General features: G+C 49.3%; 1 protein-coding gene across 1 annotated transcript in view; it reads right to left on the bottom strand.

Annotated features, from left to right (window-relative positions):
• The window catches only part of BANP (BTG3 associated nuclear protein), a 433716-nt gene that overhangs the window by 231658 nt on the left and 189478 nt on the right, over positions 1 to 12580 (bottom strand). The window contains exon 7 of the mRNA XM_073659719.1: positions 6479 to 6718. Within this exon, the coding sequence (XP_073515820.1) occupies positions 6479 to 6718 (240 nt within the window). The remainder of the gene's footprint in view (positions 1 to 6478; positions 6719 to 12580) is intronic.

The raw sequence follows: 12580 nt of genomic DNA on the forward strand, positions 1-12580 counted from the left end.
TGTTTCTTCTGCGGGAGAAAGGGACATTTTATTGGGGGGTGTCCATCCCGTCCCTTGCAGAGTGAAGAGTCGTCGGAAAACTGTTGATCCCAGGTTGTGTGGTGGACGGCAATCTGGGAGTAGGTATTTCGTCCCTAGGTTCGTCTCAGTTTCTCGTACCGGCGGAGGTGGTGGTGGGTACGAGAACTGAGAGGATATCTGTTCTTCTGGATAGTGGGGCCGGGGCTAATCTGGTTGATGCTCGGTTTGCCCGGGTTCAAGGTATGCGGTTGAGTGAGTTGGCTAAACCCATCCCCATATTCTCGATCGATGCCAGGCCTCTCGGTCAGGGAAGTTTTTTGCAAGCTGTGCATGACGTAAAACTTCAAGTGGGGGCAATACATAAAGAACTGTTGTCTTGCTACGTGTTGGAGGGTCTTCCCACTCCTATTGTGTTGGGCCTTCCTTGGTTAGCTAAGCATAACCCGGTTATTAATTGGCAAACCAGGGAGATAAGCCAATGGAGTAAATTCTGTAATAAAAACTGCATGAACACGGTCATTGGTGCGGTTACTCCTTGGATATTACCTCCATTTCTGGTGGACTTTGAGGATGTATTCTCGGAGAAAGGGTGTCAGGAACTACCTCCTCATCGTGTGTATGACTGTTCTGTAAAACTGCTCCCTGAGGCCAAGTTACCAAAAGCTAGGTTGTATAACCTTTCTGGTCCTGAGAGGCAGGCCATGAAGGATTATATTTCAGAAAGTCTGGCTAAGGGGCATATTAGACCTTCATCTTCACCGGTGGCTGCGGGGTTCTTCTTTGTTAAGAAGAAAGATGGAGGCCTACGCCCTTGCCTGGATTTCCGTGAACTTAATCGGATTACGGTCCGAGATCCGTATCCGCTCCCACTTATTCCCGATCTCTTTAATCAGATCGCGGGCGCCAAATGGTTCTCTAAGTTGGATCTCAGGGGGGCGTACAATCTGATTAGGATGAAGGAGGGGGATGAGTGGAAGACGGCGTTTAACACTCCGGAGGGGCATTATGAGAACCTTGTCATGCCATTCGGTCTGACTAATGCCCCGGCGGTGTTTCAACACTTTGTTAATGACATTTTTCGCCGCCTGGTGGGACAGTTTGTTGTCATATATCTGGATGATATCTTAATTTACTCGCCGGATCTGGTGTCTCATCAGGAGCACGTTAGGCAGGTGTTACAGATCTTGCGGGATAATAAACTGTATGCCAAGTAGGAAAAGTGTGTGTTCGCCGTACAGGAGCTCCAGTTTTTAGGCTTCCTGGTTTCAGCGTCCGGTTTTCGTATGGACCCTGGGAAAGTGCGGGCAGTTCTTGAGTGGGATCGGCCAGAGAATCTTAAGGCACTACAACGGTTCCTGGGGTTTGCTAATTATTACCGGAAGTTCATTCGGAATTTCTCGTCCATGGTTAAGCCTCTCACAGACATGACTAAAAAGGGGACGGATTTTTCTAGGTGGTCTGACAAGGCTTGTCAAGCATTCTCCTCTTTGAGAAAATGTTTTGCCTCGGCACCCATACTCATTCAACCTGATGCGTCTCAGCCATTCATTGTAGAGGTAGACGCTTCCGAGGTAGGGGTGGGAGCAGTATTGTCACAGGGTTCGTCCCCTGGTAAGTGGCATCCGTGCGCCTTTTTTTCTAAAAAATTGTCGTCCGCTGAGAGGAATTACGATGTCGGCAATAGGGAACTCCTGGCCATTAAGTTAGCTTTTGAGGAGTGGCGCCATTTTTTGGAGGGGGCAGTTCATCCGGTCACCGTCATCACCGATCACAAGAACCTGCTATATCTGGAGTCCGCGAAACGTCTGAATCCCAGACAAGCTAGGTGGTCATTGTTTTTTACCAGGTTTAATTTTGTCGTTACATATCGTCCTGGGTCAAAAAATGTAAAGGCGGATGCCTTATCTCGTAGTTTCCCGGGGGCCGGGAATACTGACGACCCGATTCCTATCCTTCAGGAGGGGGTGGTAGTTTCGGCAGTATGCTCTGAGCTGGAGGAGGAGGTATTGGAGGCTCAGGGGGACGCCCCTGTTGGACCTCCAGGGAGACTGTTTGTTCCAGATCAGTTGCGACAAAAGGTGATCGAGGCACACCATAACTCAGTTTTTGCAGGACACCCGGGGAGTAAAGCAACTGTGGATCTCCTCTCGCGTCGGTTTTGGTGGCCTAACTTACATAAGGAGGTGGTAACTTTTGTCGCGTCCTGTGGGGTTTGTGCGCGCTCTAAGACCTCACATACCCGTCCGTCTGGGGCCCTCTTACCTTTGAAGATCCCGGAGCGTCCTTGGACTCATCTGTCTATGGACTTTATTACGGACCTCCCTCCGTCTTCGGGTAAAACGGTCATACTCGTTGTAGTGGACAGGTTCAGCAAGATGGCACATTTTATCGCTCTTCCGGCTCTCCCTAATGCTAAAACTCTTGCGCAGGTGTTCATTGGGGAGATTGTGAGGCTTCACGGGGTACCCTCCGAGGTGGTGTCTGATCGGGGGTCTCAGTTTGTGTCTAAGTTCTGGAAGGCGTTTTGTGCACGGCGGGGGATGCAGTTGTCATTCTCATCGGCTTTTCATCCTCAGACCAATGGTCAGACGGAACGTATGAACCAGAGCTTGGAGACATATCTCCGGTGTTTTGTGTCAGAGAACCAGGAGGACTGGGCTTCTTTCTTACCTCTGGCAGAGTTTGCTCTTAATAATAGGCGGAGCGAGTCCACTGGTAAGTCCCCGTTTTTTGGGGCATATGGTTTTCACCCCCAGTTTTGTACTTTCAGTAGGGGGGGCTCTTCGGGGGTTCCTGAGGAGGAACGATTTTCCTCATCACTCGCTTCAGTATGGAGAGGGGTGCTGAAGAATCTGAATACTATGGGGAACCGATACAAACGTATGGCTGATAGGAGGAGAGTGTCTGGTCCGGACCTAAGTGTGAACGATCGGGTATGGTTGTCTACCAGGAATATAAAACTTAAGGTTCCCTCCTGGAAACTGGGTCCCAGGTTCATCGGGCCGTACAGAATCAGTTCTATTATTAATCCGGTGGCATTCCGTCTTGACCTCCCCCCTACGTTTAAAATTCACAACGTGTTTCACAGATCATTGCTTAAGAGGTATGTGGCGCCGGTGGTACCGTCACCTTTACCTCCCCCTCCATTGGTTGTCAATGGTAACTTGGAGTTCCAGGTATCGAGGGTCATTGATTCACGCTTTAATCGCCGGTCCCTTCAGTACCTGGTTCATTGGAAGGGGTATGGTCCTGAGGAGAGGATGTGGGTTCCTGCGTCGGATATTAACGCAGACCGATTAGTTCGGGCCTTCCACACGACTCACCCGGATAAACCTGGCCCTGAGGGTCCAGAGGCCCCTCGTAGAAGGGGGGGTACTGTCACGGGTGTGTTGCCACGAAGATCGTCACGAGTACACAGCCTGACTTCTCGCAGCTGACTTGTTGGTGCTTTGTGTTTCTCGGCAGTGAGGGAGTTAATTCTCTCTCTCTGGGCTAGATGAGGTCCAGCCTCGCCCAGCTGCAATCAATACTTCTGTAGTGAGACTCCTTCATATACCTGCTGGTCTGTTTGGGAGGTGTCGGTGAAAGCATTTCATTCAGACTGACAGAGCGGATCGTGGTGTTTGGAGTTGCTGAGATAAGTGTATTTGGAAGTGTTTTTCCCTTTCCTCGCTTTATCATTTATCTCCTTTCCCGTTGGTTTTCCCTCTGTTGTAGTTTAGTAGTTGTATGCAAGGTGGTTTTGGTTTTTCCCTTGTACTGTCTCGTTCGTCTATATACTGTGTTTGGGCATATTATTTCTTGTTCCCTTTTGTTGTGATCGGGGTCCTTCTCAGGACTAGATTACTTAGGTGCAGGGATCCTCAGGAGGTAGGGGTTACGCTGGCGGCCTGGACCTCTGTACCTTCAACAGTACCTCCAGGTTGAGGGATTAGTCAGGGCCCCAGCTTAGGGTCAGCTTAGGCCCCTTACCTCCAGTATACAGAGACAGCGTGACAGGCTGCCTCTATACATGCGGGGGCTGCCTCTATACATTCGGGGGCTGCCTCTATACACGCGGGGGCTGCCTCTATATAGACAGGGGCAAACTCTATAACTGCGGGGGCTGCCTCTATACATGCGGGGGCTGCCTCTATACCTGCGGGGGCTGCCTCTATATAGACAGGGGTCGCCTCTATATATACGGGGGCTGCCTCTATATAGACAGGACAGGGTCTGCCTTTATATATTTGGGGGCTGCCTCTATATATACGGTGGCTGCCTCTATATAGACAGGGGCTGCCTCTATACCTGCGGGGGTCGCTTCTATACCTGCGGGGGCTGCCTCTATATAGACAGGGGCAGCCTCTATATACGCGGGGGCCACCTCATTAAATTTGTAAAATTTTGGGGTAGGTGAGCCGGGTGCCCCCTGACTGACCCTCTTTCTTTTCTTCCCTTTGGATTGTCCCAGGCCCATTCTTTAGGTTTCCATTGGCAGAACCAGACACAGGGAAGGCAGATGATTTTCTCGCTTTATTGCTGGATTTAATTGCATTTTGACCAGCATATCTGTATGCCGCTACATCCTGGTGATACATTGTGTGTCCCACTGTCTCCTTTATTTGCTTTACGCCTCTGCTCTATCCGGCAATTTCTTAATAAAGTTTATTGTACAATAATAATAATATTCTATGGTAAATAACACGCTCTTGGTCACGGTCACCGGGATTTTCCTGCAGCTCATGGTCACCGTGGAGCGCTGGCCTGACAGGTTACATAAGTATCTGGCAATCCTGTGTAATAGGTAGGGATGAAGAAAAACAGGAAAACAGGGAAGCGAGTCCTGATTATGTGCAGGCTACAAACGCCAAAGTACAAATTGCTTGTTTTCGTTGTTCCATTTTGTTTGCTTCAGCTTTATACAAAAACAACTGGAGCAAGAAAATCGTCTAATCCTGCGCAACAAAAAATGCTGCATTTATGTAGAAGATCCGAAGCCCGGGAAGATCGGCAGCTGGGAACGGTGCCTTTAAGTGAAAGACACAGGCCGGCTTTATTTACAGCATGACGGGAAGTACTTACGGCTCCTTAAAGAGGTCTCCAGTCAGGATGAAAAGCGGTGTGTGCTGCAATCTGGGTGGGAAATCATTAGTCATGGACTATGGAGGTTGGGACCCTTCCTCGTGGATTAAGCCTCTTCCAGCTTTCAACCCACTAAAAGCCCCAGAGCCTTAAACTGAGAATAGACAGAGGAGCGGGGCAAGACCCGAAAGATGCAGAACTGACATTGACCTGAGCTGACTCCCACCCAGACTGCAGAGCTGCACATCCTATACGTGACCCTCGGGCTGGAAACTACTACAGGAGATGCAAGGAGACGAGGACACAGCTCATTCTGCCCATTTTCACACATTAAAACAAATAAATAAACCCCATAAATGAACGCTGGTAACTGGGGGAGGGGGGCGAAGGATTCCCGGATACTCTGCAGATTCTGGGGCGAGGGATTCCCGGATACTCTGCAGATTCTGGGGCGAGGGATTCCCGGATACTCTGCAGATTCTGGGGCGAGGGATTCCCGGATACTCTGCAGATTCTGGGGCGAGGGATTCCCGGATACTCTGCAGATTCTGGGGCGAGGGATTCCCGGATAATCTGCAGATTCTGGGGTGAGGGATTCCCAGATACTCTGCAGATTCTGGGGCGAGGGATTCCCGGATACTCTGCAGATTCTGGGGCGAGGGATTCCCGGATACTCTGCAGATTCTGGGGCGAGGGATTCCAGGATACTCTGCAGATTCTGGGGCGAGGGATTCCCGGATAATCTGCAGATTCTGGGGTGAGGGATTCCCAGATACTCTGCAGATTCTGGGGCGAGGGATTCCCGGATACTCTGCAGATTCTGGGGCGAGGGATTCCAGGATACTCTGCAGATTCTGGGGCGAGGGATTCCCAGATACTCTGCAGATTCTGGGGCGAGGGATTCCAGGATACTCTGCAGATTCTGGGGCGAGGGATTCCCGGATACTCTGCAGATTCTGGGGCGAGGGATTCCCGGATACTCTGCAGATTCTGGGGCGAGGGATTCCCGGATAATCTGCAGATTCTGGGGCGAGGGATTCCCAGATACTCTGCAGATTCTGGGGCGAGGGATTCCCAGATACTCTGCAGATTCTGGGGCGAGGGATTCCAGGATACTCTGCAGATTCTGGGGCGAGGGATTCCCGGATACTCTGCAGATTCTGGGGCGAGGGATTCCAGGATACTCTGCAGATTCTGGGGCGAGGGATTCCCGGATACTCTGCAGATTCTGGGGCGAGGGATTCCCGGATACTCTGCAGATTCTGGGGCGAGGGATTCCCGGATACTCTGCAGATTCTGGGCCTCGTCTCCGCTTCCTCGACTGTTTTGTAACAGTGTAAAATGATACATTCTCAAAAAGTGAGCGATGATACAAATGTAAGGTGCTACTCACAGCGGATGCCGTAAATCATCAGCGGATCCAGCTGCTTTTTCCCGTGTTTCCCTTGTCCTGACAGGTTGGAGACCGCTTGCACCTCGCGGTGAAACAGGTAGTCGAGCAGCGTCAGCGCCATCTTCTCCGCTGTCCGGCAGTTGGTGCTGATGTGCAGCATGTCCGCGGCGGTCACCGGGCTTCTCACTCGCATCTCGGCATTATTCTCGTCTCCAAGCCACGTGCCATTTGGGAAATCCTCTAAAATAAAAAAAAAAAACACAGCAAAGTTGTCAGAAATGCTTCTGTGCAGCATCCGAAGCGATAAAGGAGTATTCCCATCTCCAAGATACTATTCCAATAATAATAATAGCAAATACCTCCCAATGAAAAATGTAGCATAGTTCTTCTGATTAGCTATGTTGCCTCCCTCATGTGCAGGGCATTGCAGTAGCTTAGGTAATCATTAGTAATTAGTGGTCGTAACCATGGATACCTAAGCTACTGCAATGCCCTGCACATGCGGTAAGTGACATAGCTAATCAGAAGAACTATACTACATTTCTAAATGCTAATATTATTATTATTACTACATCTACTACATATTGGGATAGGATCTTGGAGATGGGAATTCCCCTTTAACATATCGAAATCTGCAGAACATGACAGATCAAGAGGTAATGCGACAGCGCTGCACAGAATCAATACTGTAATGTTACGATGCAGCCCCCCGTACATATAACACTGCTGTAATGTTACACCACGGCCCCTTATACTAGAAAACTGCTGCAATATTATTATATATGGTATATGCAATATGTTATTATATAACACTGCTGTAATGTAACAGTGCAGCCCCCCTGTACATATAATAGTGCTGAAATGCTACATTGCGGCCCCCCATACAGATAACACTGCTGTAATGTTACAGTGTGGCCCCCTCCATACGGTTCACACTGCTGTAATGTTACAACAGTGAGGGTCTTTCCTGTGGGACCACCATCATCACTGAGGAGCCACAGACTCGCGTTTTCAGAGACTTGTCTGCCGCCTGGTCCTATAACATCCTCCCATACAGACTGCATATTCCAGGCTCGGCATCATTGTTGTAATCCCACATAATAATCCTGCAGGATGAACCTCGTCAGACCAGACCAATCACAGAGATGATAGCAGCAATGTCTTACAGCTACAGATAGGGGGAGCTGATGCTTTCCAGGACTCAGTGGTGCCCTCTGATGGATGCTTTTGTCTGAGCAAAAAAAAAACTGCAAACACTAAAAGCCGCTTTCATAGCGATCAATGTCAAGATGACAGGATCGGGATTAAACACCGGAAAAGCAAATAATGGACATGAAGTTCATGCGTCAAACCTTCTAGTATCTTGACAGATGAAATGAGAGAGAAAATACAACAGTAATCTGAAAATCAAGTGGTATTTATTATTGTGGAGCCAATCAAGGGTAACATAAAGCAGAGCAGGAAAGCCGGAGCTTGTGCAGCAGGCATCGCCGCGATCCCCGGGAGGGAGGCAGGGAGCGAGCGCCTGACCGCAGCAGAGGCTGATAGATGCGGGAGGCTCGTCAGCAGGCACCTACTATGTAAGCTGCTAGCTTTGTCTCCGCAGGAATCCCTCTATTGCTTTGAACACAGCACATAAAAAGATCCAGGTGAGTAAAGTTTACATCATTTATGTCCCATCTCCTTCATTATAAATGTTTCAGATCCCAAAACAAATGTAAATATTAGACAAAGATAACACAAGAAAACACAAAGTGCCGTTTGTAATTGAAAGTCTTTATTATAAAGGAAAATAGAAATCCAAACCTACAGGGCCCTGTGTGAAAAAGTGATTGGCCTCTAAACCTAATAACTGGTTGGAATTGCTGTAATTCAGCCACATAGGAGCGTTTCCGAGTATAAACCGCCTTCTTAAGGTCATGTCACAGCATCCCAATCGGATTAAGGTCAGGACTTTGACTAGGTCACTCCAGTCTTAATTTTGTTTTTCTTAAGCCTTTCAGAGGTGGACTTGCTGGTGTGTTTTGGATCATTGTTCTGCAGCATAACCCAAGTGCGCTTCAGCTTGAGGTCACAGACAGATGGCCAGACATTTTCCTTCAGGATTTTTTTGGTAGACAGCAGAATTCATGGTTCCATTTACCACAGCAAGTCTTCCAGGTTCTGAATTAGCAAAAGAGCCCCAGAACATCCCACTACCACCACATTTTACTGTTGGTATGATGTTCCTTTTCTGAAATGCTTTGTTATTTCTACGCCAGATGTAATGGGACGTACACCTTCCAAAGTTCAATTTTTGTTTTGTCAGTCCACAGAGTATTTTCCCAAAAGTCTTGGCGATGATCAAGACGTTTTTTGGCAAAACTGAGACAAGCCTTTATGTTCTTTTTGCTCAGCAGTGGTTTTCGTCTTGGAACTCTGCCATGCTGCCATTATTGCCCAGTCTCTTTCTTATGGTGGAGTCATGAACAGTGATCTTAACTGAGGAAAGTAAGGCCTGCAGTTCTCTGGATGTTGCTGTGGGGTCTTTTGTGACCTCTTGGATGAGTCGTCGCTGCGCTCGGGGTAATTTTGGTCGGCCGGCCCCTCCTGTTAAGGTTCACCACTGTTCCATGTTTTTGCTATTTGTGGATAATGGCTCTCACTGTGGTTCGCTGGAGTCCCAAAGCTTTAGAAATGGCTTTATAACCTTTTCCCAGACTGATAGATCCCAATTACTTTGTTTCTCATTTGCTCCTGAATCACAGCATGATGTCTAGCTTTTGAGGATCTTTTGGTCTACTTTACTTTGTCAGGCAGGTCCTATTAAAGTGATTTCTTGATTGAGAACAGATGTGGCAGTAATCAGGCCTGTGTGTGGCTAGGGAAATTAAACTCAGCTTCCCAAAGATGTGATAAACCACAGTTAATTTATGTTTTGTGGGAGGCGGGGAATCACTGTTTCACACAGGGCCCTGTAGGTTTGGATTTCTTTTTCCCTTAATAAAAAAGACCTTCATTTAAAAACTGTTTACTTGTGTTATCTTTGTCTGATATTTATATTTGTTCTGTAATCTGAAACATTTAAGTGTGGCAAACATGCAAAAGAAGAAGAAATCAGGAAGGGGGCGAACACTACCACTACTGTACGTATCGGACGCATGTCAACTTTGTACCAGCAGAGTAGTATTCTCATAAAGAAGTGATACAATCAGTAATTATCTCTATCGGGAACACAACTCTCATCAGGCTGTGTCGTTCCCTGGTGGAAATATTAGGTTTTAGCTGGCTTTTCTGTCACTTACAGAGCGTCGTCCTCAGGACTGCAAATAAACCATTTCACCTTCCAAAAACCTATTAAAATAACATCGACTTTGCTGCTCTGCAAACTGAATTACCGAATCATATTAATAAATTGCTTCTCTTTTGCCAGAGACTGTCTGACCCGTTTACAGAATGGCAGCGGTGACTGAATTATAAAGTCTTTCTGGCTGAGAACGGACAAGCTGAAGACAGGCGGATACACAGATCCTGACAAGGCAATTGTGATTTGTCGAAAGCCGTCCAAAACGAAGGCTGTAATTTAAAAATCCATATTTCAGGTCTGTCTCTTGCATGGGGCAATGAATCACGGCTAATGCCTCACATGCGCCAACCCAACCCACGGGGTGAGGTGCCTGCCAGGCCCGGTAACAGCCGTCTACCTGCTCATGGGCAGAATGGAGGAGGAATTTACTTTTCCATCCAGATTTCCAATTGGAAAATGTCGACGACTCCCTTAAATATGGAAAGTATGAAGCTGCGGAGTAAATAGAGGGTTTAATCTGGATGCCGGAGGAGTAAACAGAGCCGTGCAATGTTGATGGAACCTGTGGCTTTTTCTTGGTTACTCTCCTATTACTACTGAATTTGGGAGGAAGGAACTTAAAAATAGTGGCCGGTGAGGAGTGTAAATGGCATCTTACCGGGTAATAAAATCTCCCGTCATCTGAGAGATTCCTGAGCTATGAAAGCCGAGCTGGAAGAGTATAAAAGTGCGAGGAGATTTTATAATGTGAGGAGCGGAGAGCGTCGCCAGTCCTGCCATCAGTGCCGCACCCACCGTACAGGAATACAGCACTCGGGTGGCGTCTGTCCAGGAGGCTGCAAATGTCTACAGGGTCTAGGCATAAGCCCGACTACCAAACTGCCTGCAGGCGGGCGCCAGGGTGTGAGAGCCATGCAGCTACAGGACGGACGGGTGGCGCCTGTCCGGGGGGCTGCAAATGTCTACAGGGTCTAGGCATAAGCCCGACTACCAAACTGCCTGCAGGCGGGCGCCAGGGTGTCAGAGCCATGCAGCTACAGGACGGACGGGTGGCGCCTGTCCGGGGGGCTGCAAATGTCTACAGGGTCTAGGCATAAGCCCGACTACCAAACTGCCTGCAGGCGGGCGCCAGGGTGTCAGAGCCATCAGCTACAGGACGGACGGGTGGCATCTGTCCGGGGGGCTGCAAATGTCTACAGGGTCTAGGCATAAGCCCGACTACCAAACTGCCTGCAGACGGGCGCCAGGGTGTCAGAGCCATGCAGCTACAGGACGGACAGGTAGCATCTGTCCGGGGGGCTGCAAGTGTCTACAGGGTCTAGGCATAAGCCCGACTACCAAACTGCCTGCAGGCGGGTGCCAGGGTGTCAGAGCCATCAGCTACAGGACGGACGGGTGGCATCTGTCCGGGGGGCTGCAAATGTCTACAGGGTCTAGGCATAAGCCCGACTACCAAACTGCCTGTAGGCGGGCGCCAGGGTGTCAGAGCCATCAGCTACAGGACGGACGGGTGGTGTCTGTCCGGGGGGCTGCAAGTGTCTACAGAGTCTAGGCATAAGCCCGACTACCAAACTGCCTGCAGGCGGGCGCCAGGGTGTCAGAGCCATCAGCTACAGGACGGATGGGTGGCGTCTGTCCGGGGGGCTGCAAGTGTCTACAGGGTCTAGGCATAAGCCCGACTACCAAACTGCCTGCAGGCGGGCGCCAGGGTGTCAGAGCCATCAGCTACAGGACGGACGGGTGGGAAAAGGAATGGCATTAAAATGAACAAACGGGATGGAAGTAATAGGGCAAACGGCATCACGTGATCGGCTGAGATACACCCCGGCACACTGTACCACATGTGATAGGCTGAGATACAACTCAGCAGACCGTACTACACGTGATAGGCTGAGATACACCCCCAGCAGACAGTACCATATGTGATAGGCTGAGATACAGCCTGGTAGAGAGCATCACATGTTATAGGCTGAGATACATCCTGGCAGACCGTACCACACGTGATAGGCTGAGATACATCCTGGCAGACCATACCACATGTGATAGGCTGAGATACACCCCGGCAGACCATACCACATGTGATAGGCTGAGATACATCCTGGCAGACCATACCACATGTGATAGGCTGAGATACACCCCGGCAGACCATACCACATGTGATAGGCTGAGATACACCCCGGCAGACCATACCACATGTGATAGGCTGAGATACACCCCGGCAGACCATACCACATGTGATAGGCTGAGATACACCCCGGCAGACCATACCACATGTGATAGGCTGAGATACACCCCGGCAGACCATACCACATGTGATAGGCTGAGATACACCCCGGCAGACCATACCACATGTGATAGGCTGAGATACACCCCGGCAGACCATACCACATGTGATAGGCTAAGATACAGCCTGGTAGAGAGTATCACACATTATAGGCCGAGATACAGCCCAAAAGACCATACCATACATGATAGGCTGAGATACACCCCAGCAGACTGTACCACATGTGATAGGTTGGGATACAGCCTGGTAGAGAGTATCACACGTTCTAGGCTGAGATACAGCTCAACAGACTGTACCACATGTGATAGGCTGAGATACAGCCTGGTAGAGAGTATCACACATTCTAGGCTGAGATACAGCTCAACAGACTGTACCACATGTGATAGGCTGAGATACAGCCTGGTAGAGAGTATCACACGTTCTAGGCTGAGATACAGACCGGCAGACTGTACCACATGCGATAGGCTGAGATACAGCCTGGTAGAGAGTATCACACGTTCTAGGCTGAGATACAGACCGGCAGACCGTACCA

Source organism: Phyllobates terribilis, unplaced genomic scaffold (genome assembly GCF_046119375.1).
Source record: "Phyllobates terribilis strain yellow unplaced genomic scaffold, ASM4611937v1 Scaffold_14__1_contigs__length_39327217, whole genome shotgun sequence".
NCBI classification, from domain to species: Eukaryota; Metazoa; Chordata; class Amphibia; order Anura; family Dendrobatidae; genus Phyllobates; species Phyllobates terribilis.